We start from the raw sequence: 26,263 nt of genomic DNA, 5'->3' as shown, positions 1-26,263 counted from the left end.
AATGTTATTATATACAATTCTATATAAGAAACCTGTGGCCTGTGGCTGTCACGTATCAAGTATGAAAATTATATTTGACTGGTACAAATAAATAAGTGGTAGTCTCTCCTTAAACCCAAATTTATATTAAGTATTTACTTTCTCTAAAATGTCATTTCATTTTTCCTACTGATATCAAGCCAGTAGGTGATATTTTCTGAATGCAAGTCACTCACTAGAGGCACAAAAAGCTAAACCACAGGCATAAGACATCTTTCAGTAATGTAGTAAGAGTTTAAAAGTTGCTATGATTCTAAGCTCTGCTTTTCTCCCTGGCTTTTTTCGAGTGGTATTTTCTGTCAGTTGTTTTTGAGATTCTTCTCAAGTGACATAACAGGCTCCCTTGGGCCATGGTTTTTTATTTATCCCTCAATGGAATTTCATTTAATCTGCATTAGGTATGCTTCTCCCTCTCTTAGCAGGAAGCAAAGATTGTGACTGTAGTCAGCTCTTCACAGTTTGAAATAAAAGAGATAGTAGGTCTGGATGAAGTCCCTCACTCTAAGATCACTAATTCTCCCTGGGTCAGAAGGTCAAGAGCTGCTTTAAAAAAACAAACAAACAAACAAACAACATGGGGCAGCTAGGTGGTATAGATATATAGAGACAGTGGATAGAGCACCAGCTGTATCAGGAGGATCTGAGTTCAAATCTAGCCTGTGTGATCCTGGGCAAGTCCCTTAACCCCAATTGCCTCAGGGGGAAAAAAAAAGAGGAAAAAGAAAAAACAAAACAAAACAAAACATGTATCTATCACCCAAGAAAACTGCTTTTTTCTGGTGCAGACTGTTTTTTGCACCACAATCTTATCTTTGCATCGGATTCTATATGGCCACAATTCTTGCTCTGTTTCCTTCTGTCAGCTGTCTGTGGTGCTCAACTCAGCAGATTTGGAAGATTGTGTGGGTTCCATATTTTAGAAAGGGTGTTGGATAGACAAGGGGAAGGAATTGTAAGTGATAGTCTAGAGAAAAGCAAATGTAGAAGATGAAATGATAGCTGTCTTCCAGTGTTGGAAGGATTGTCACATGAAAGCGATTAGACCTGCTTTACAAAGCCCCAGAGGACAGCCCTTGGAGAAGATGGTAGAAGGTAGGGAGACAGCTTTCAACCCTTTCAAACTATTAATCTATCCAAAAGTGGAATAGGGTGCCTCGGGAAGTAATGAGTTCCTCATCATTAGAAATCTTCAGGCAGAGACTTCATGACATTTAGGAATGGTGTAAAGGAGAGTTCTACTCAAGCATGGGATGGATTCAAACCTTCTATGGGTCTTACTTTAACCCTTCTGGTACACATATTTGGAGACAGGAAATATGGCATTTAGAATCAAAGGTATAGAGCAAAAGGAAAAAAAGGGTTCAAACCCCCTCATTTTACAGAAGAAATCTTGTCTGGCCTGTGCTAGGATTGCTCAATAAAGATTATGCTGTAAAGAAGGAAATTAGATTCTTTTTAATATAAGATAAACCAAAAAATCTTAATGTAATTTTTAACTTGAATAGTTTAAAGTAGTAGACATGCTCTCTGTGTTTAAGATTCACTGACCAAAGGTCTTGCAATTGTCAATGCTGAAAAATTACCCATGCATATATCTTGTAAATAAAAAGATATTAAAAAAAAAAAAAAGATTCATTGACCATGTTTAAAAGGCCTTAGTTTCAGTCAGAGTACTGATTGAGAGAAAGGGCGATCCCTTGAAGCTATGCCATAGCCAGTTGCTGACAAGCTGCTGTCAGCTTACATAATTTGGGGAAAATGGCTGTCATCTTTTTTTGCTCCTGACAGGAAACTTTTGACATTTTATCTCCTGCCATCAAATGCCCAATATACAGTCACAGAGAAATTTTCTCCAAAAATTCTACCGTGGGAAAGAGTTGGGGTAAACTCACAGGATTATCTGCCCTTAAGAGATATACGCCTCCTGAAAATGCCTGTCATGGCTGTCATGGATCTCTTTGGGTCCTAGGTTTTTATAACTCAGGAATTTGCTTCTTGAATATGACTGTTTTGTGATAACCCCCCGATTACTTACCAGGTCAGTGACATTTAAAATCGTAATAGTCCAGAAATCAACTATTATCATATTCTTCATTTTCTTTTCTAAAGATTGAATAGGTTTTCTTTTCTTTCTGTTTTGACATATACCCTATTGTGTCTATATCTGGCTTCCATTAGGACTGCATCTCTGAAATAGAGAGTTATTGAGAAGTACTGGCAGAGACAGGTAATATGATGCATGTCTCCCTTAATAAGAGTAATGATAACACATATTTCTAGAACTTTTGTGTTTTGTAAAGTGCTGTAGTCACAACAGTTTTTCTCATTGGGTAGCACAGACAAGCAACTACTATCCCATTTATGGATGAGCCTGAAGCTCAGAGAAGCAGTGATTCAGCCCTAGTCACCTGGGTGGAAAGTCTCAGAAACTATACTCAAACATAGCTCCCAAACTCTACACACTACGTCACTCTGCCTCTGTCCTTGGGGAAAGGAAGCATTAGACAACAATGTCTTTCCAAGCATCCAAAAAACCCCATTTGCTTTCTTCCAGAAAAGGGTTTCTTGCAGCTAAATACAAATATCTCAGGTATGTAAGGCTGATGATATAAAAGCAACAATTATTCTTCCCTTCTGATTGTTGGGAAAAGTTTTATATGGACCAGTGCTATCATATAACTCTACTTATTCTCTGAGGGCAGTAATTGGAATGAGTTCCCAAATCTGAAGTAATCGTAACCCTAATTTCAGGGTGCCAAAAGGGCTTTTGATGGAAAGCTTAAAGCACAGAAGCCATGTTCAAATATAATCTAAGAGAAAAGAAGTTGTTTACAAAGAAGCATTATAGTCAAGGTCCATGAGTAATACTGATGAGAATTAAACAATCGTGAGAAAGGTGGTACTTTAGTTGAAATTGTTTTCCTTTTCCTATTCTATATAGTTGGCTGATAAAATGATAATAACAACCAATCAATAAATATTTACTAAGCACCTACTATATTCCAGGTACTGTGCTAAGAACTGGGGATACAAAAAGAGGCAAAATATAGTCCCTGTCTTGAAGGAGTTTGCAATTTATAGGAAAATTAGAACTTTAAGATTTTCAAAGCACTCCTTTTGTGAGAGTCCTGGCAGGATTGGTGGCATATATATTATTATCCTCATTTTGGAAACTGAGGTCACAGGTTAAATGACTTAGGCATGATCACACAACTTAATTAAGTGCTGGGGCAAGCATTCATACTGATGATGGCTTCTGACTCCAAGTTTCATTTTCTCTCTCTTGTTATGTAAGTTTTTCTATGAGAGGGTTTGTGGTGACATTCAGGACCAAGTCATCCCCACCAGAAATTATGGAAGTTTTATCCCTAAGGAGTCTGCAGAGTGACATCAATATCAATTATGCAAGGAAATGGTAGCAACTGTGCAGGATATCACTGCAAGCTGCAAATAATTAGTACTTGTAGAGTACCCAGCCTAGCATACTCAGTAGCTAGAACTGCATAGTAGGTGTGTACTATCTTTCAAAGACTGACAGACAAGAAATTTTCCCAGTGCAAATTCAGACCATAAAATTCCTTTGTTAACTTCAATCGATAAACTGTTCTGGATTCATAGTATTAACACAGACTAAGATATCCACAATCATCCATACATAATTTTAATTAAAAAAAACTTTAAAACAATTTTTAAAGTAGATCAGGTATACCAAATATTCATAATCTCAGATATATTGAATAAAAAGCTTTTTAAATACAGAGACCTAGCAGAAGAAATCAAAATCATGGGAACCAGGACACCATGTTAAATATCAAGATGAGGTGCTCATTATCCTGTCTGCTCCCAGAACTGATCATTTCAGCGAGCCTTCCTATTATGAAACCTAATACTTTTATTCAGACATAAGTAGCAGTCACTTTTTCACCTGTGTGATAACCTTGTCCCCATGAGACAGCTAAGTGGCTCAGTGGACGGAGCACTGGGCTTCTATCTGTGTGTATAGTCAGGAAGGCCTGAGTTCAAATCCACCCTCAGACAGCTGTGTGATACAGCTTGCCTTAAACCTCTGGAGAAGGAAAAGGCAAATTCCTGCACATCCTTATCAAGAAAACCCTACAGATAGTATTGGTGTGATAAGATCTGCAGAAGAATCAGGAAAGACTGAACAACATTAATTATTTGCCTAGAACCATTTTTAATCTGAATTTAATTAATGAAATTTAAAGTATTTATTAACCATTTACTATGAGCCAAACACTACCAAAGCTAAAGTTCCTGCCTTCGAAGAGCTTAAATTTTAATGGAGAAGAAAATATACACAGAGGAGTGTGACCAGAGAAAAAATCACAGAGATGAAGAATGGAATAATATGTAAGTCAATTGATATGACTTTCTAGAGGGAATAATGGTGTTGACCAAATCAAAATCCAGAAAAAGGAGGAAGATATGTAAGAAAGCCAGAGGATCAGTGGCAGCCAGGATGAGAGGTATATATGACCTCGGAGAATATGGAGCTCCATCAGGCAGGGTATAGCCATAAACAGAGAAGCATTGGCTAAGATGACAATAATTTTCAATAATAAAAACAACAATCAATCAATAAGCCTTTATTTAGGGTCTACGGTATGCCAGGTGCTATCATAAACACTGATCATACAAAGGAAAAGTACAACAATCCCTGCCTCTTACATTCTAATGGGAGAAAAACAACAAGGGGGAGAAGGAGCTGAGTAGTAAGGAGAGGATCAGAAAACTTCCTCTAGAAGGCAGAACTTGGACCAAATCTTAAAGGAAACAGTGATTCCAAAGGCACATCAACAACAGTAATAACAAACTATATGATGCTTTAAGCTTTATAAGGCAGTAGCTTTAAGAGAATAATAATCCAAGGAAAGCTAAGGTTTAAGAGGCTTAATGACTAGTCCTCAGCCAGAGAGTTTAGTCAACAGGACTTTTAACCCTGATTTCCTGACATCTTCCCATTGTATCAAGAGCTCTTCACTTTTTGGGGGTCATGGACCCTTTTGGAAATCAAGTGAATTCCATGGATGGACCCATTTTCAAAATAATTTTTTTTAATTAATAATTTAAAGCAATGCTAGATTTCAATTAGAGGCTAGTGAAAATACTTAACTTTTGTTTCCCATCCAAGTTCCCATTCCATCTCTCAAAGTCTATCCACAGAACCCCTATACTATACCATGCTGCTATTATTATCCCTTTATACCTAGAGATTCTGAGGTTATTTTATAGATGTCAAGGAAGAGATTTATTCTTCACATTAATTTGTTAACAAGACCAGAAATCAAAAATTTCTTTATAAACTTACATATCTTGTTATTATTATCTCTTAACACTTATTATCTCCCTTGTTAAAATATAAGCTCCTTGAGAGTAAGGATTCTCTCATTCTTAATATTTGTATTGCCAGTGATTGGCATATAGGCATACTTTTTTTCTTTTCTTTTCTTTTTTTTTTTTTTTTGCTGAAACAATTAGGGTTAAGTGACTTGCCCAGGGTCACAGAGCTAGGATGTGTTAAATGTTTGAGGCCAGATTTACACTCAGGTCCTCCTGAGTTCAGGACTGGTGCTCTATCCACTGTACCTGCTCCTACATAGGTATACTTAATAAATGTATGTTGATGCATTCATTGATTCAGCTATTAGACATTTAATTCCTTCTTTATTCTTAAAATATTGTTAGCATTCAAGGAAATATCTGCATTATGCTTTATCAGTCCTTGAGCCATGGAAAGTGTAAACTTAAAGGGATCTTGGAGGTAATCCAATCTAAATTTCTCCCTTTAAAAAAGGAAACTGAGGAGGCTCAGAGAGGGGAAGGTCATATAGTCAGGACTTGAACTCAGGCCACTCTGCTTAGGTACAAAGAACTTGTCTTTTAGTTCCCGAGAAGAAAGCAAAAGAACACAAACTCCTATCTTCCTGTGATCCTGGAACCCTTGTAGCATAAGCTCAAATAAAAAGAAATCTCAGTCTCATTAATTGACCCCAGGACTTCCTTTCATAGAAGTACAATCACTTAAAGGTTCTTCCTCCTTTTCCCCAACTGTTTGCCAAGTTCCCTGAACATCACAGATGATTTAGACTTCAACTTAAAAACACACATCATTTTCAGTAATGTTTGATCCCTTCTCTGTGACCTGCTTTGCATCCATTCCTTTCTCTGGCAAATTTTCTTCTTTCCTATGCAAGGCTTTTTTTTTTTTTTTTAATTTTTATTTAATAATTACTTTATATTGACAGAATCCATGCCAGGGTAATTTTTTTACAACATTATCCCTTGCACTCGTTTCTGTTCCGATTTTTCCCCTCCCTCCCTCCACCCCCTCCCCTAGATGGCAAGCAGTCCTATATATGTTAGATATGTTGCAGTATATCCTAGATACAATATATGTTTGCAGAACCGAACAGTTCTCTTGTTGCACAGGGAGAATTGGATTCAGAAGGTATAAATAACCCGGGAAGAAAAACAAAAATGCAAATAGTTCACATTCGTTTCCCAGTGTTCTTTCTTTGGGTGTAGCTGCTTCTGTCCGTCATTTATCAATTGAAACTCAGGTCTCTTTGTCAAAGAAATCCACTTCCATCAGAATATGTCCTCATACAATATCGTTGCTGAAGTGTATAATGATCTCCTGGTTCTGCTCATCTCACTTAGCATCAGTTCATGTAAGTCTCGCCAGTCCTCTCTGTATTCATCCTGCTGGTCATTTCTTACAGAACAATAATATTCCATAACATTCATATACCACAATTTACCCAGCCATTCTCCAATTGATGGGCATCCATTCATTTTCCAGTTTCTAGCCACTACAAACAGGGCTGCCACAAATATTTTGGCACATACAGGTCCCTTTCCCTTCTTTAGTATCTCTTTGGGGTATAGCCCCACTAGTAGCACTTGTTGGATCAAAGGGTATGCACAATTTGATAACTTTTTGGGCATAATGCCAGATTGCTCTCCAGAATGGTTGGATTCGTTCACAACTCCACCAACAATGCATCAGTGTCCCAGTTTTCCCGCATCCCCTCCAACATTCATCATTATTTTTTCCTGTCATCTTAGCCAATCTGACAGGTGTGTAGTGGTATCTCAGAGTTGTCTTAATTTGCATTTTTCTGATCAATAGTGATTTGGAACACTCTTTCATATGAGTGGTAATAGTTTCAATTTCATCCTCTGAAAATTGTCTGTTCATATCCTTTGACCATTTATCAATTGGAGAATGGCTTGATTTCTTATAAATTTGAGTCAGTTCTCTATATATTTTGGAAATGAGGCCTTTATCAGAACCTTTAACTGTGAAGATGTTTTCCCAGTTTGTTGCTTCCCTTCTAATCTTGTTTGCATTAGTTTTGTTTGTACAAAGGCTTTTTAATTTGATATAATCAAAATTTTCTATTTTGTGATCAGTAATGGTCTCTAGTTCATCTTTGGTCACAAATTTCTTTCTCCTCCACAAGTCTGAGAGATAAACTATCCTATGTTCCTCTAATTTATTTATAATCTCATTCTTTATGCCTAGGTCATGGACACATTTTGATCTTATCTTGGTATATGGTGTTAAGTGTGGGTCCTTGCCTAATTTCTGCCATACTAATTTCCAATTATCCCAGCAGTTTTTATCAAATAATGAATTCTTATCCCAAAAGTTAGGGTCTTTGGGTTTGTCAAACACTAGATTGCTATAATTGACTATTCTGTCTTGTGAGCCTAGCCTTTTCCACTGATCCACTAATCTATTTCTTAGCCAATACCAAATGGTTTTGGTGACTGCTGCTTTATAATATAATTTTAGATCAGGTACAGCTAGGCCACCTTCATTTGATTTATTTTTCATTAATTCCCTTGAGATTCTCGACTTTTTATTGTTCCATATGAATTTTGTTGTTATTTTTTCTAGATCATTAAAATATTTTCTTCGAAGTCTGATTGGTATAGCACTAAATAAATAGATTAGTTTAGGGAGTATTGTCATCCTATGCAAGGCTTTTAAGAAATGATGACAAGGCATTCTCCTAGAACCTTGATGACTTTTCTCCCTCATTCAGGCAGAGTGTCATAGTCCAGAGAGACTTCAGATCTCTAGTCCACATCCCCCATTTTGCAGAGAAGGAATGGGAATGCAGAAGGGGGAATGGCTTGCCCAGAATCCAGACTACCAGTGTGGAACAGAGCCAAGCTTAGAACTTGGGTCTTCAAGTCCAATTTTCTTTCTCCCTACCAAGGACCGCTTCCAAGAGTAGCCTTTTTCTGGGCTTAAGGACCACCAGATGGGTCATCCTGTTTGTTTTCCAAGGGCTAACTCAGCTGAATGAACCTGGGGGTCACATGCTGAGCATGACCCATCCCTGTCTCTGAGCTGGCAACCCTGAAACTCAAGCCTCTCTACTCTTTGCCGTTCATGAAAATGTGCAGAGCTCTCAGGCTCCCACAACAGTCACTCTTGCAGTGCTCCAGCAAGCGGCCGGCTCTCTCCCCACGGGCCTATCAGCCTCGCCCCCTTTGGTGACCCGGCGGGACCGCAAATCCATACGGTGGCAGCTAATCCCCAGCACTTGTTTACTACTCGACCGACTGGAAGTGCTTCCTTGCTCTTGGGAACAAGCTCCCTTTAAGGGTGCTCAGTAACTGCTACTTTGTTTTTATTGTGTAATATTCATAATATTATATGTATGTATACATACAATATTATGTATATAACAATAATTCAGATCCTTTTAGTGTCAGTTCATTACTTGTACAAGGTCCAGTGACCACATGAGGTCAGAGATCATAGGTTTCATGCCTGACAGGATCTTAAAGATTAAGTGGCCCGGATCCTTGCACAGAGCAAAATGGGGCCCAGAGAGGAGCAGGGAACCCCAGACAAAATCTAATCTAGTCCTCTCCTTTTACAGAGGACATTAAGACCTAGAGAGAAGGTACTTGCCCAGAGGCATGTACTGCTAAGTCTGTCTGACATGCTGTCTCCATTCTCCAAGCAGGAGAAAGCAGCCCTCTCAGTTGAGCCCTTCTGGGGTGTGAGTGTGTTTGTGGGGGGGGGGGGGGTTAGGAGAGAGGCTGGGGGGAAGGGGGAATGGAGAAAGCCATTGATGTCCCGATGTTTTCTGAGTTTGAATGGAAAGTATCCTCTCCAAGTCAGAAGGCCATGGTCAGCCCTCCTCCCACTTAGTTAGGTGATTGATCATGGGCCAGGTACTCTCCCTCTCGGGGTCTCCGTTTCTCATTTATGCAGCGAGAGCTCTTCTGCTTGTACCACCTACTTCACAGGACTTTGGGGAGGAGGGTGACTTGTAAACTACAGAGTGCCATAAATCCAAGCGCGCCGTCTCTGTTGTTAATGTTATAGTTATCAGCAGCCCAGCCTTCCGTAGCCCACCAAAGTCCCAGTTCAACAAAAAGGAGAAAAAGTTCCTGGGCTGTGGGGACAGATACAGTCTGTCCAGCAGCTCAGCACACCCACCTGGCCCAGCTGAAACACTGAAGGAGCAGGTTGGGCCAGAGCTACTTTGAAAACCCCAATCTTGGCAGGAGGAATATGTCCGAGCTCAGGCGGAATGGAGGCCAGAGCTGAGCAGATCTGCCATTGTGTGAGCCCTCTCTCCTCAGCATTTGGCACTTTCCACTCACTTCTCTCTCTGTTTCCCATAGCAACAGAGAAAAACAAACTCTACCATTATGAAAGATTTGCCGAGTAAACCCTTGTTGTAATTGATGTTCTAGATTAGTTACAGTCTGCAGGTACAGCCGTGGGGTTTAAGCTCTCCCACAGTGTCCCCTGCTGTTTGCTTGCAAAAATAATTTAGGAAAAGGAGGACATTTTGTGGGGAAATTGAAATCTCTTTTATCTGAGATACATTTCAAGGCAATAATAATTTGGACATGGTAGGTGCTTAATAAATGTTTATTGAATGAACAAATAAATCATGACTCAGGCTCAGGGAATAACCAGAGAGGTCTGTATGATCAATGAGGTTTTTTTTTCCCTGAGTGTAGAGGAGGGACAATATACTTGTAATGAGAGTGCTATCTGGTGGCCCAATGCTGGAGATGTGTCTGTCCACCCTACACACACACACACACACACACACACACACACACACACTAGGACCTCTGGAGCTATTCTCTTGTCAGAGACTAGAACTTAACGAACATCAGAGCTGGAGGAGATCATGGAGACCATCCAGGCACTTCACAGAAGAGAAAACAGACGTGCAGAAAGGGAAGGGGATTTGCCTGCAGTCACTAAGTGGGGCAGTGACAGATTCCAATTTAGAATTTTGATTTCCTGTCTCTTGGTCAAATACCGTCTCTACCACGTTTCATTGTCTCTTATTCTTGCATACTTGATCCACAGAACCCTCATCGTATGGCTGATTTATATCCCTCGTTTCCTCTGACAAGCCTCCATTCCCTTTACATGTATCATCCCATTTTTCCTTATCTGATCCTGCGAGGTACAGAAGGGATGGTCAATGTTCTTTCAGTGTAAATGATAAAGAAAATGAACGTCAGAGGGTTTGAACAAACTGTCAGGACTAGAAGCCAGCTCTTTTGACCACAGTTTAGTCCATTCACTTCTGCTGTCTGCGAGACTGCTACTGAAAGTAACAGATGAGTCTCGACCACATCCTGAAGGAAATTAAGCCTGGGATATGTCAGCCCACGGGGCTGCCACATTGCCAACACATAGCTTCATGGTGCCAGATGGTATTATGTGAAAAGGTTAAATCATTCCTTTCTCTCATCTCCAGGAGAGCTGGAGTTACTAAGCACCACGAGGTTGATTTTGAGATGAGGTTAGTTTCCCCAAGCTAGAGCATCCCATTCATCAAGGGCATGGGTCGAGCTACTCTATGTGGAGTCCTTGGCTGGGTCCTTGGCAACTAGGAAATGCACCAGGAGAGAAACGAGAGTAGGAGATGCCCAAAGCGACAGCAGGCACAGAGTCAGGGACCTTAAGGAACAGACTTATTAGCCTCTCAGTTTTTTAGGCAATTCTCTAATAGTAGAAATTGCAGAACAGTTACCTATCTGCATTGGTAAAGGGACTTTCCTCACTGGGACATCTCCAATCTCAGTGAAATCAGGTCTGGCAAGTGCCCTCCCATTCCCCATGGAAGATTGGACCCATGTACACAAATGATTAGATAAATGCAAATGTAGATAAATATAAATAATGCAAACTAGATTCTTTGCTCTTTAACCTTCTGGTCAGAGATCATGTCTTTTCTGTTCAAGCTCCCTAACCACTTAGTACAAGGAATTATGATAGGGCCTTAAATGGTTGCTGAACTAAAGCAGGGCAAATAGATGGAGTTCTATGTGATCAGGTGAGGAGAGAGATCATAGGGGTCTCAGGGAAGGTTTAGTGCTGGGTCTGAGTTCAAATCTGGCTTCATACATTGACTCGCTGTGTAGACAAGTCACTTAACCTCTCTTGGCCTCTGGCTTCCTTACTTGTGAAATGGATGTCATAGCAGCAGAGTTATAGAGCAAAAAAATTTAAGAAGGATCAAATGAGATAATATTTGTAAAGTGTTTAGCATAGTGCCTTGGCACATAGTAAGTAGGTGCTATACAAAACAATTATTCCCTTCCCTATGCCTCCTTTTTATAGAGTTGATCCCTGAGCTGAGTAACAGCTGGGGACGCATCCTGAATTTTGCTAGTACAAGCTCTGACCATGAGACTGATGATTGTATATTCTTCAGCCAAGTGAGACTGATGGCTTTCTTGTGTTTCCTTCCTAACAGACCTATGAGCAAAATGAATGGATATTCCATCTGGCAGGCAAGCTTTTAGCCAATGACCCAGAAGCCTTGTCCCTGATAGCGTTCAATCCATTTGAAGGCAAAGACCCCCCCAGGTAAGACTCTTCTCAGCAAGACAGGTAGGGGCTTTCCAAATTTCACATTAAAATCTCAGAAGGGGTTGGGGTTTATTTTCCAGAGGTTCTCATTGTTCATACCTGTGGATGCATTTCTATTTATATTGTTTGTTCAAAGGTCAGAAAGGTGCTTTTTTTCATGCTTTTTCTCACTCGTAGTGTACAAGGTGCTGAATAGTGGGTGCTGTTGAGGATACTCAGTCACTTCTCATAATGGGAGACAGAGAGCAGAAAACTGAGATCTGTAGATAACCTCCACATAGAGTTTAATCAGCTTTCAGCCTCTTTGAGCTGAAACCTTTGAATAGAATTGCTGAGAAGTAGAATGAACACAGAGGTCTCCTTTCTGTCCTTCCATTTTTGTAAGTGGGTCCATCTCCACTTGGAGAGAAACACTCAGAAGGCTTCAGAGCAGGAGAGAATGGCCAATTCAGGGTTGGTAGGGACTTTTGAAGAACTCCCTCTCTCTAGAAAGATTTTCCTGACTTCAAACTGAAATCAATCTCTTTGTAACATCTACCCATGGCTCCTGGTTCTCCTCTGCTGGAACCAAGTAGAACAAGTCTCCTCCTTCTGTACGACAGCTTTTTAAAACTTGAAGACAGATCTCCTTGAAAATGAAATTTTACTAAAAAATGCACGTTTGTGTCATAGTTCAGTGACTCTTATCAGTCCCAAAGTAATTTACAAGTGATTTAGAGCACCTTTCATTGAAAATGCTTAGAGTATGTGTTCATCACCCTTCACCTTAATGAAATAAATCTCATACATTCATGGGCAGTAGAACCTCAGTGGATACTAGAAATCACCCGGTCCCAGACCCTCCATTTTACATAAGAGGTACCAGGACTCAAAGCCAAGTCGAAATCCAGTGCTTTTATATAGCAGTTTTCTTATCTTCACAATCATCATATGATGTAGGAGTTATTCTTATCCTCATGTTGTAGATGAGAAAACTGAGGCTGACTTGCCCAAAGTCACACAGCCAGTGTCTGAGATTTGGAGTTCAAACTCAGGTCTTCCTGACTCCTAAGTTTATCACTCCTTCAGTTGTCTCTCTCCTTCTTTCCTCACTCCCTTGTTACTTTGCCTCCATTATAGGACTCATTTATCACGGGACTGACAGAGTATCAGCCCATTATGGGGGAGGAATTATTTAATTATTGTCTTTTCCCCCAAGCATCCCCCACACTGGTTCAAACCCTACAATAGTCCTGTGGTGAGGGCGTTCTCTGGCCCTTGCTTTCTAAAATAAGGATTGGATGGCTTTTCCCAAGCTTGTTCTAAATCACAGGATCATAGATTTAGTGCTGCATCTGTAATCCCGTGACTTTGAACAAGTCCCTCCCCTTGAGCCTTCCCAACCCCCTCTGGGTCTGACCTTCTGGGCTTTAATTCTCTCTGATCACGTGCCTGGTAGTTAGGGGTCCTTTGCTCCTGACATCAGGAGTGAACACACAGCCTGGATACTGGTGCCAATATTTATTCCAGTTGGATATGTCCTTAGGCTCTCCTCTTTCACAAGATCAGAAGGTTCAGTAGTTTATTAGTCCTACAGGAAATAAGTTTGATAATGACAATTTACATCAATTACCCACACAGGAAGCAATGTCTAGGAGGCAGGACTGGCTGCTACATGGTGATTAATAATGCTTTCTACTTTATCCTTTACTTTTCAGCAGAGAAAGATGTCAAAGGAAAGGTTGACTGTTTATAAGGGCAGTAAAGACAGGACAATGAGCAAATTCATAAACTGTGTTTTGGTGTAATTTCTATTCCAGAGAATAATACTTAAAAGGATTTGGTTACTGTTATATACTGCTAGTAAAGGAAAATGTGTTTGGGTTTTACCAATCTTGTGTTTCATATCAAAAACTCAGTTCAGGATATATATTTTTCTGTGCTTCCTACAAAAGGAGCAAAATCCTTTAACAAATAATTTGTTTTGTAGCTAATCAGAAGCACAATTAAATTTTTTTTTTTTTACAAAGTATTCTTTCCTTGCTGCCAGTATTAACCAACATTTGGACTTCAGTCAAATTGTAGGTACCATAACTTCACAATGAAAGTTTGGGTCAGACTGGAATAATCTTCCACCAGTCCTCTCCTCCCATTGCAATCCTGTTAGTCATTCAAAATCTAGTTCAAATCCTACTTCCTCCATGAAGCCTTCCATGTTGTTCCCTAGTAGGAAATTATTTATTTCCCAGCTGCCTTGGACTACATGTAACACTTTTATACATTTATCTATTTTGTGTTATAATTATTGGTTAATGTGTCATAAGTCTCCTAGTAGAATTTGAGCTACATAAACACAGGAAATCATTTTATTCAACTCTAGCATGTAGCCCTTCAAGTATCAGGTGCTAATATTGGTTGAATGACAAATGAATGATTTATGAAATCAGAATGATCAGTGAAAGACTGTTCCTCCTTATTGATGAGCCAAACATGGCTTTATTCTGTTGAATTTCTTGAATGAATATCAATGTCAGTCACTAAGAATTTATTAAGCACCTACTATGTGCCAGGAAATGATGATACAAAGCCAAAAGACAACCCCTGTCCTCAAAGAGCTTATAATCTAATAAGGGAAATAATAATCCATCAAAATGTATAAAAATGCTTTCTTCCCCGACGTTTCTTAAAGAAAATGACAACCATTTCATATACATACCCTTCTCGTCCCTCCTTCCCCAGGCAGTCAGGTCCTACAGCCTATAGGTTTGTGATACATAGTGTATAATCCATTGCCTAGAGACTCACAAACAAAACCAAAGCCCATAAACTCCCATTTATGATTGAAACTGCATTATTGGCTAATATTGTACTTTGTTGAGTTCTCCAATCAGGAGATCTGTTATACCTGGATAATGACATGCTGGCTAAAATCCAAGTGGATTCTTACAAGCTTTCTCTTAATTATTTCTAGAAAAGTCACTCTGGGATATGTCAGCAATGTTCCTTGCTGATGAGGGATACAACTTTAATAATGTTTACAGAGTGTTCCCAACTTGATTAGCTTGGTCTGTGTTATTTAGACAAATAAGGCATTGAGGATTGATGCTAGGGGCTGAATGTGGTCTCCTAGAACACTAATGTGCTATAGGGAATAGGCTTCCCTGGCAGTCCTATGAACTGAACAATTTCATGAAAAGATTTCAACTCCTTCAATAGTATTTGAGATCTCGGTACCTAAGGGTCCTTAATGTCAGAACTGCAAGGGACCTTGGAGCTCATCTAATCTAAACCCTTTGGAAATTGATTCTCAGGGAGGAGAAAGGATTTCTGAGGACATACAAATAATAAATAGAGGAGACTGGATTTAAACTCAGATTTTGTGACTGCCAATCCACTATTCTTTGCACTGCTCCTGCTGACTTCTCTGGAATCTGCAAAGCACAGAACAGTCTTATGACCTCAGGAATGCTGATGGGGAATAGCAGCCATTTGATGTCATTTTCTGGCAAATCCTTTTGATTCTTTTGGCCTTTTTTTCCTGAGACTCTTATCTTTGAGGTGTAGAATTTGAGTGTCCCTGCCCCCCATTCCCTGGTCTGTGGCTTTAGAGTTCTGTCTTTACCCTCACCTCAAGCTTATATTATCTGATAGCTATTGGTAGGAACTAAGAGATTTTATATTATATTTATATTACATCTTATCTCTGTATTCATAGAAATCCTAAAAAGCAGCACATCAGCATCCCTTGGTGTGTCCCTGGAAGGTTCGGGACCTGGAGGCTAAGAACCATAGTTTGGAAGCCATAATGGGAACCTTCCATTTACTCATGTGTGAGGAGATATCTCCTGGAAATTCCCAGCATATTCTCAGGGACCATCAAATCTCACTCTGTTCCATACATACTTTCTTCCTCAATATGTATGTCTGTATTGATGCTCAAGGCCCATTTCAGCTAAACCCTTGATTGGGAGGAAGTGGCAACTTATCCTGAAGATCATTTTAATATTCTTACATTACCCATGTCTGTGCTTTTCCCTGGGGAAACTATACTTGCCTCCTTTTCTTCCCTCTATAGGGACAAATATCTTCTTAGTAATTCCAGGAAAAGACTAGAAATCTATTGTTGTTGTTGTTTTTAATTAACAAAAGACAAAGTGGCTTTTTCCAAAATGTTAGTTTGAGAACCCAGAGTTGGAGGCCTGATATAAAGTTTTTGTTCATATAACAAGTTTGGTAATTGACTTCAATCTGTGGTGGGCTGTGCAAATTTATGTCAAGGAAAATACAGAAATGTATAAGAAATACTTTCTGTGCTTAAGGAACCCACAGTTTAATAGAATTAATAAAATAACTATATAAATAGCTATGACACGAAGATTATGATGAATATCTTAAGAGAAGGATAATGAGTTTTGTTAGTTTAGGGAAAGGAAGAATAATTTTCAGTTGCAGAAATCAGAGAAAGCTTCATTAGAAGAGGATCATTTGAGTGGGTGTTAAGGGATGTGATTTTTTCAGGTAGATATGTGGTTGGGAAAATGGCATTCCAGGAGAAGGGAATTGTATGGGCAAAGACAAGAAAAAAGCAAATAGTCCGTTTTGGTTGGGGCAGATTTGGGAAATGAGACTTAGAAAAGAAGAGTGGAACTAAACTGTGGGTGGGTGGTATTGGGAGAGACTTTGAATACCTGGATTTTATTCAATGCCAATGATAGTGATGATGTCTATATCTGTTAAATACTTTTTCACTTTATAAATTCTTTAATATGTATTGTGTCTTCTGATCCCCACAACAACTGTTTGATGTAGACAGAGCAATAATTATACCTACTTTATGTTGATAAAGAAACTGAATCTCAAAGGGAAAAGTTGCTTGTCTTAGGTGACATGTCAAGTAAGTCTTAATTAGAACTCAAACATAGCTCTTGTAATTCCAAATTTGGTGCTTTTTCTCTGTGACCTTGCTCTCACAAGTAAGAAATAGGGAATCATGGCAGGTTTTTGAGAAAGGGAATAGTGTGGTCAATCCTGTACATTATTAGGAAGATGCTTGTTAATTGAGATGTATTGTGTAGAAGGTTCTCTACAATCTGATCTTATCTTTTTTTCCAGGCTAATCTCCTATCATTCTTCTATATATTTTCTATTGTTACTTACTTATATTATTAATAAGAGGTAGTGTGAATAAAGGTATAGACAATACCTGCTTATTATTGTTTTGAAAATGGCACAACGATGACAGAGATAGCTAAGACAATGAATGATTATCATGATCCAAAAAGATCTTGGCAACTTAGAATATTGGGCTGAACCTAATAAAATGAAACTCAAAGGGGATAAAATTTGTGAGCAAATAATCAATTTCAGATATCAATTACGGAGATACTTGGTTAGATAAAAGTTGTTCTGAAAAGATACCTGGGTTTTTAGTGGACTGAAAGTTCAGTATGAGTCAACGGTGCAGTGTGGCAGCCAAAAAAGAATATATAAGGTTGGGATATGTGCATAAGAAGGGCATAGTTTTAAGACATAGGGAGCTAATCATCCCATGGTATTCTGCCCTTGTCAGACCTTAACCAGAGTACTGCTTAGAGTTCTGGTGCTGTGGTTTAAGAATCTTAATAAGCTAGAGCTTCCAGAAGAGGGAACCCCAGAAGAGTCATCTATGTCATATAGAGATTTGTTGAAAAATCTAAGTTTGATTGGCATAGAGAAGACTCAAAGGGTCAGAGGGGAAAGAAATGGCAATACAACTATCTTCAATTATTTGAAGGAGATACTGCATTTGGGGAAGGCAGGGTTGGAACCAAAGGGCAGTACCAGGAATAATAGAAGCTAGCCAAAGAATCCAACTTAGGATTGATGTTGGAAAAAACTTTCCAACAATTAAAGCTGCAAAAATGAATTGGAAGGGCTCAGGAAGAGATGATCCTATTCAGTGAAAGTCTTCAAGCAGAGGCTGGATGACCAATTCTCAGATATATTGTAGTAGGCATTCCTCTCATCACTAGGTCTGACTAAATGGGTACAGAGGTTCCTTCCAGCTTTAGAATTTTATACTTCTGTGATTCTTTGAAGTAATGAATACAGATCCAGCCTTGGAATCAGAAAAACCTTTTACTTCTGACATATCCTAGCTATGAGACCATGGCCAACTTCTAAGTGTCTCTTAGGTCACTCTCCAAGACTTATACAAATGTGTGTTTATATAAATTTGTATTTATATATAAAGGACGCTGGTACGAAGAATACTCTCATGATGAGTTGTATGCATTGATAAAATTGCAGATCTGGATCAAAGAAAATATTAATAATAATTTTGTAACATATATAAGATATAATGTAGGGGAGAAAACTTAGTAAGAGGTCTCATGATATACTAGAAAAAAGCATTGGATTTAGATTCATAGATCTTTTATCTGCTTGTGAGTGATCTTGAGTAAATTACTTAATAAGGGGATGGGAGAGAAGAGGAATAGAAAGGTTGGTGGTAAGAGCCAGATCTAGAGTCCCAAAATTCTGTTAGCTCCTTTTTAATATTGTGACCAGAAATTAAGCATGGACCCACACTTAACACTATATACCAAGATAAGATCAAAATGGGTCCATGATTTAGGCATAAAGAATGAGATTATAAATAAATTAGAGGAACATAGGATAGTTTATCTCTCAGACTTGTGGAGGAGAAAGAAATTTGTGACCAAAGATGAACTAGAGACCATTACTGATCACAAAATAGAAAATTTTGATTATATCAAATTAAAAAGCCTTTGTACAAACAGAACGAATGCAAACAAGATTAGAAGGGAAGCAACAAACTAGGAAAACATCTTCACAGTTAAAGGTTCTGATAAAGGCCTCATTTCCAAAATATATAGAGAACTGACTCAAATTTATAAGAAATCAAGCCATTCTCCAATTGATAAATGGTCAAAGGATATGAACAGATAATTTTCAGAGGATGAAATTGAAACTATTACCACTCATATGAAAGAGTGTTCCAAATCATTATTGATCAGAGAAATGCAAATTAAGACAACTCTGAGATACCACTACACACCTGTCAGATTGGCTAGAGTGACAGGAAAAAATAATGATGAATGTTGGAGGGGATGCGGGAAAACTGGGACACTGATGCATTGTTGGTGGAGTTGTGAACGAATCCAACCATTCTGGAGAGCAATCTGGAATTTTGCCCAAAAAGTTATCAAACTGTGATACCCTTGATCCAACAAGTGCTACTAGTGGGGCTATACCCCAAAGAGATACTAAAGAAGGGAAAGGGACCTGTATGTGCCAAAATGTTTGTGGCAGCCCTATTTGTAGTGGCTAGAAACTGGAAAATGAGTGGATGCCCATCAATTGGAGAATGGCTGGGTAAATTGTGGTATATGAATGTTATGGAATATTATTGTTCTGTAAGGAATGACCAGCAGGATGAATACAGAGAGGACTGGCGAGACTTACATGAACTGATGCTAAGTGAGATGAGCAGAACCAGGAGATCATTATATATCTCAACAACGATACTGTATGAGGATGTATTCTGATGGAAGTAGATCTCTTCGATAAAGAGAGCTAATTCAGTTTCAACTGATCAAGGATGGGCAGAAGCAGCTACACCCAAAGAAAAAACACTGGGAAATGAATATAAACTGCTTGCATTTTTGTTTTTTTTCCCAGGTTATTTTTACCTTCTGAATCCAATTCTCCCTGTGCAACAAGAGAACTGTTGGGTTCTACACACATATATTGTATCTAGGATATACTGCAACATATTTAACATATATAGGACTGCTTGCCATCTAGGGGAGGAGGTGGAGGGAAGGAGGGAAAAATTGGAACAGAAATGAGTGCAAAGGATAATGTTGTAAAAAAAATTACTCTGGCATGGGTTCTGTCAATAAAAAGTTATTATAAAATAAAAATAAATAAATAAATGAAAATTAATATTGTGACCACCCATAACCTGCTGAGAAGCCCTGAGCAATACCTGAGAAAGGTCAAGACATCATCAACCATATCACCCACCCAGGGAAGCCAAGGGAACCTTTCTTAGCTATTTTCCAGCTGAAGGTAGCAAACAGAAGTTTATTAAATATTAGTTGGGAGATAGTACAACCAGAAAGTTAATTGCTCGAGAACTGGAACTAATTTTCATTTTGTCTCTCTATAATCCCAATACCTCCCATAGTGCCTTGCAGGTAAACGTTTATTGGGACTGGATTAGACGAAGATGTGTGTGCCTGTGAAATGAAAAGAAATGTCACAGGTTGTAACTTCATAGTAGTGCTGTCCGTGTTCTGGGCATTCAGGCCTATTCTGTCCTTTGCTCTCTGACGCATTGGTCTGAGCTATTACTAAATCATAGACCGAGGTCTGAAAGAAGCATTGGAGGCTACCCAATCCCGGGTGGCCCAGCTGAAATTAAAACCCCTCTGCTTTGCTCCAGACTGGCTCCACCACTTTACCATACTCAGTGGCCAGGGCTGTGCTCTTGAGTTGACTTTCTTTGGCCTCCCTGCTGAGATGGTTTTTCACACTTAATTTCTACAGGACCACATAGGTATATCTCAGACAACTATATCAGTATCTCAGGAAGGCTGAGGATGAAACCATTTATACAAACTACCTCCTAAAAATATTGTAATGTTTTGGAAAAGAGATGATTTCCCTGGTGTTGGGAGTACTGTGGTGTCCTTCATCAATGAAAACCGTCATCTCTTCGGGTGTCATGATTTGCCATAGACAAAACTCTTAACCAGGTGGTCAGTGTATCCGATGGTGGTCTCTGACCTCAGGGCTGGTCTTTGCATGGCAAGAGTTCAAGGTGACCTACACATCCCGTGAGGCAGCAAAGGAAAACCTCCCTAGATAAGATAAAATGACAGATTTTACATCTAGAAGGGGCCTTATAAGATCATATAATCTGATCCTCTCTTTTTACAGAGAGAAAACTGAAGCACAAAAATAAAAATTAGCTTTTCCAAGGTCACGTACATTGCTGGGGTTAGACCTCTGACATATCTAGTCTACCACAATTTGCATGTGACTATTTCTTGTAAACATTACTTTTCTTCAGGATTTTATATCTGGTGATGAATTATCATGGCACACAGAGAACCTCAACAAGACCCCCAATTCTAGCCTTCCTTTACTCCCACCACCTTTTCGTAAGTGCTTTGCCAGCACCTAGTCTTTGTCAGTATACAATAGGACAGAAAAGTTTGTCTGAAATTATGATTGCTGTGGTGTGGGAAAGACACCTGTGATTTCACTGACACAGATCTTATCTCACTGTGACTTAATAGATAAATACTCAATTCTTATTTGAAACCCATAAAAGTGACTTTCCCAGAGTTGCATGACTAGTGTCAAAGATCACATGATCCCAGGTCTTCTTGATTTCAAATCCAACATTCTGTCCTATGTTCCATGTGCCTTTCTTGCCTCTGATAAATGATGAAAAATATCAATGTATAAAGCACAGTCTCTAATTTTGAAGCTAATTCTTAATTACAATTGTCACTAATAATACAATAAGTTTGTAAAACAACTACTGTTGTTTTTAAACAGACACTATATAAAACATAGCAGGGAATTGAGAGGCAAGCCTTTATTGAACTTCACCAATTCATGTTACAAAACTTCTGTCCAGATATTTAAGTATTATTAACAGCAATTGTTCCCACTTTTGTAGAGCATTAAAATTTACAAAGTACTCCCCTCATGCTGATCTCGTAAAGTGGGTAAAGAAGATTTTCCCACTTTAATTAAAGAAACTGAGTCTTACAAAGGTCAGGTAGGTAGCCCAGATCATACAGCTGATAAGACTAAAGGTATAATTCCAACAAAGTTTTCCAATTGCCTAGTATACTCTTTCCACTATATCTTACTGCCCTAACTTGGCTCAGGATGGTCCTGTTTTTCAGTAGCTAGGTAGAAAAATCTTCATTTCCCCCTCTTGATGCCCCTTTCTAAAAGGGGATTTTGAGACTTAATTATTTTCATTCCTTGCTAGACTAAATAATTAGGGGGAAGGGACTGTTTTCCATAAGGATGTGAAGTTACGACTTCATGGATTTTATTCTGCTAATGGAAACTCTACACCTCAAATAGCCAAGGGACTTTCAAAATGAGTTAATGCCTCAAAATGAAATTTCTTGGGCTGATGTTTGTAGCTTTCTTTATGTCTTAAAAAAAAGTTAGCTTTTTTTTCCAAGTGTGATAAACTTAAAATGAAAAACAGGTGACTGATTAAAAATGAGAACATTGTTGAATGTGCAGCTTAATTGGGTGTGAGCCTGTAGTTGATGGAAATGGATATTTATAGATGCTAAATGTGGCCAACATGGCTGTCCAATGGATAATTCATAAAACTGTTACCCATCACAGATTAAACTATTACCATCTCCAATTAAAAATTGAGGATATGCCATTAGAGTATTGGGCCAGCAACAAAGGAAAAACAAAGTTTATTTGGAATTCTTAAAAAGCCTTTATTTTCACCTACACGATTAGTTATATACATGTACACAGCATTTTGTCTTTATAGAGAGAGGATACTGGGAGTGCTCAAACTGTAGTATGCTGAGACACTGACCATCAAAGCATTAGATTTGGAGTAAAAAAATCTGGGATCAAATCTCCCTTAGGGATCTATGCTTGGCCTTGTGCTATTTAACATTTTATCAATGACCGGGTTTAAAGGCAAAAATAGCATTTTCATTGAATTTTCAGATGACATGAAACTGAGAGGGACAGCTAATATGCTGGAGGATAGAATCAGCATCCAAAAATATTTTGACAGACTAGAATGACTTGGTTGGATTGAGTAAGATGTCATTTAGTTGTGGTAAATGTTAAATCACACACAGGTTCAAATAATCAACTTCCCAAGTATAGATGGAGAAAAAAATGATGAGACAAGCAAGTTATCTGAAAAAGATGTGGAGACTGTAATGGACTCCAGCTCAATATAAATTAGCAATGTGATGTGATAGCCAGTATAGCTTCCATGAGTGAAATGGGGAGAATCTATATATTCTCTGCCCTGAGCAAGACCATATCAGGAGGATTTGGGGGCAATTTGGGCACCAAAGTTTCAGAAGGACGTCAATAAAAAGAAAAGCATTCAGAGAAGATTAATTGGGGTGGTAACATTATTTATATTTATGTCATAAGAAAATAAATAGAAATATTTGGGGGAGTTTAGCTTGGAGAAGACTCAGCAAGATCATAATATCTGTCAAGTATTTCAAAGGCCTTCACAGGAAAAAGGATTTTGCTCTTTTTTTATATGTTCTCAAAGGGCCAAATGAAGAGAAATAAGTAGAAACTGGGGGGGGGGGGGAGAGGGAAGCAGATTTAAGCTTGATGTCAAGGAAAACCCTCTAATCACTAGACTTGTCCAAGTAGAATAAGCTGCCTCAAGAAGTGGTCAGTTTCTTCTAATTAGAGGCCTTCCAAAAGAGTCTGGATAGTCAACTGTACTTTGGTGTCTGGTAGTTCGGGGTTTCTTTTTGGCGTGGCCTGGCCAAGTGATCCCTGAAATCCCTCCTGACTCACAAAGTTGCTGTGGTTCAGTGATATCCATTCTTCTAAATCATTATTTCTGTGACTTTGGACTGACCATTATTAAATGGTCCCTGAGTGTCATTTTCTCCATCTATCAAGGGGTGAGGGGGAGGGATAATATTGGACCATCTCTAACATCTGAACATTTGTAACCTGAAAATCTTTGATCCCAGAAACATGTTTTCAAGGTATGGCACTTCCTAAAAGAGTGTTAGCTTCTTCTCAGTGGCCCAAGTCATGAATCCCTGCTCATTCCTCCCTGCATGGGCTGCTGGTGAGCTGCATAAAAGGAGAAAGATGGTCTCTTAGCTAAACTTTATCTTTTAAGAATAGTAAATCATCCAGAAAGCAGTTTCTATCCATTTCAGTGTCTTCCAAGGAAAAGAGCATTCAAAATAAGCATCCTATAACATTCTACTGATTCTAGGGGAACTTCAAGATTTTTAATAGCCCATAGTTTTCTAGTACCTTATAGTTTGCAAAGTGCTTTGTTGTGAGGCAGATGAGGCAAATATTCACACCATTCTATGCATTTCACAGAAGAGAAGAGACTTGCCCACTAGTCATGTCAGTAAATATAAGAGCTAAAATTCAAATACAGGTCTCTTGACTACAGAAAATCTTCCTGTATGATGCCATACTGTCACACAGGGAAGATTTGTGGAAAACAGAAGAAATCAAGGAGAGGTGACTGGCTCAACACAAAGCCATGATCTCAAGCTCTGGGACTAAGTTTTCTTAACCACAAAGCAGGTAGAATTTTTTTCTGGAAATGATTCAAAAAAGAGAATCATCAGATCATAGATTTAGAACTGCAAAGAATTCCAGAGATCATCTAGTCTAACCATTTCACTTTAGAAGGGAGAAAACTCAGGTCCAGAGAAGTGAAGTGATTTTCCTAATGTGGCAAATTTGGTGTTGAGTCTTCTGATTCAAAATGTAATGGTTTTTCCAATAAGCCATGTTCAACTTACCACCTTAATAAATTCACCTTTGTCATTGCCATTCCTTTAGGTTTAATGTGTGACTAGATTCTAGTCTCCTTTCTACTATTTCTTGTTGTTATTCAGTCATTTTAGTCGTGTCCAACTCTTCATGACCCCATTTGGGGTTTTCTTGACAAAGATACTGGTGTGGTTTGCCATTTCCTTTTCCAACTCATTTTACAAATGAGGAAATTGAGACAAACAGGATTAAGTGACTTGCTCAGGATCAGTTAGTCCATGTCTGAGGCTGGATTTGAACTCAGGGCTCCTGACACCAGGTGCAACCTTTATTACTAATCCTTGTATAGATTACAACCTTTCTGAGTTTCTTCAGGGAAAGGAATAGGCGAGGTGATGCTTAGAATCTTTTTTTTTTTTTCATTTAATAGTCTTTTATTTTTTCCAATTACATGTAAAAAAAAGTTTTCAACATTCATTTTTTGTAAGATTTTGAGTTCCAAATTTTTCTTCCTTCCTCCTTTCCCCCTTCATTCCCCAAGACAGCAAGCAATCTGTTATAGACCATAAATGTACAATCATGTTAAACGTATTTTCACATTAGTCATGTTGTTGAAGTAGCATCAGAACAAAAGGGAAAAACCATGAGAAAGAAAAAGACAAAAACATGTTTTTTTTTTTTTTAAAGTGAAAATAGTATGTTTTGATCTGCATTCAGACTTCACAGTTTTTTCTCTGGATGTGGATTGACGCCTAGAATCTTCTGGGTTATTTGACTATGGACGTCATCAGATTGTGAGGCAGATGGTAGATAAGGAGGCTCAGATAAGTGTTTCTATTGGCATGGGGAACTCCTAGGAGAAGAAACTCCCTGTACCAATATCTGAAACATATAATCGTGGGGAGTTGACTGAAATATTAAGTGACTGGCCAGGGTCCCACAGCCGATATGAGTCAGAGATGGGCCTTCAACCCAGATCTTCTGAGTCCAAGACTGACTCAATATCTGTTATACTCACTACCTCTCAAAGCAGCATAAGGAATATGCTTTTTAAACCTTGAAGTACTATAGAAATGTGAACTCTTATTATCACCAATCTGTAATTCAGAATTTCTATTAATTACTTCTAGGATAAAATACAAATTTCTTGTCTGATATTTAAGCCTGATACAATTTAAATCCAATTTTCTTCTACCTGGAATGAACTACTTCCTTATCTCTATCTGTTGAAATTCTTTTCTTCCTTCAAGTCCACTTAAGAAACCTTCTCTTAGGGATCTGCTACCCTTGTCAATGTGTCCATCAGATGAAAAGAACATCATTTGCTCCTGAAATTTACTTTTTTATGGTGGTTTGTCTGGATCTCTTCTTTACCCTTCTCAGGTTCTACCTCTTGTCCTACTTGTGACCATGTTTCATCCCCTATTCAATTATAAACTCAATGGGACCAAAAATGGTGTCTACTTTACCTTTGGATTTCCTACAGAGCTTTGCAGGTAGTATTTAATAAATGGGAGAATGTGGTACCCCAAAGTATTTCTTAGGTACAAGTATATATGAGTCATGACAGAATATAAGAAAAGCAAAGAAGAAATCAGGGCAGGCTCTTTAGACGGACCTGTTGTTTAAAGTGAGTTGTGCTTAAGCTTAAGAGATAATATGATTTAGATAACTTGAGGTCTAGGAGAGTGATGGGACTCGACTCAGCTATAATAAGCATTATGAAATAAGTGTACTAGTTGAGAGACAACAGGTATTGGATAAAACCCTGAAGTCCTGGCTTCAAGTTATAATGTTTTTTTTATCAATAATAATGAAATTATT

At 38.5% G+C, this 26,263-nt stretch overlaps 1 protein-coding gene across 1 annotated transcript in view; it reads left to right on the top strand.

Annotated features, from left to right (window-relative positions):
• The window catches only part of LMF1 (lipase maturation factor 1), a gene marked incomplete at its 5' end in the record, with an annotated part of 469,398 nt that overhangs the window by 426,871 nt on the left and 16,264 nt on the right, over positions 1-26,263 (top strand). Inside the window, one exon of the mRNA XM_051973182.1 lies at positions 11,823-11,935. Within this exon, the coding sequence (XP_051829142.1) occupies positions 11,823-11,935 (113 nt within the window). The remainder of the gene's footprint in view (positions 1-11,822; positions 11,936-26,263) is intronic.

The sequence above is a fragment of the Antechinus flavipes genome, chromosome 1 (genome assembly GCF_016432865.1).
Source record: "Antechinus flavipes isolate AdamAnt ecotype Samford, QLD, Australia chromosome 1, AdamAnt_v2, whole genome shotgun sequence".
Taxonomy (NCBI): domain Eukaryota; kingdom Metazoa; phylum Chordata; class Mammalia; order Dasyuromorphia; family Dasyuridae; genus Antechinus; species Antechinus flavipes.
This window is presented reverse-complemented; position numbering and strand designations above follow the sequence as displayed.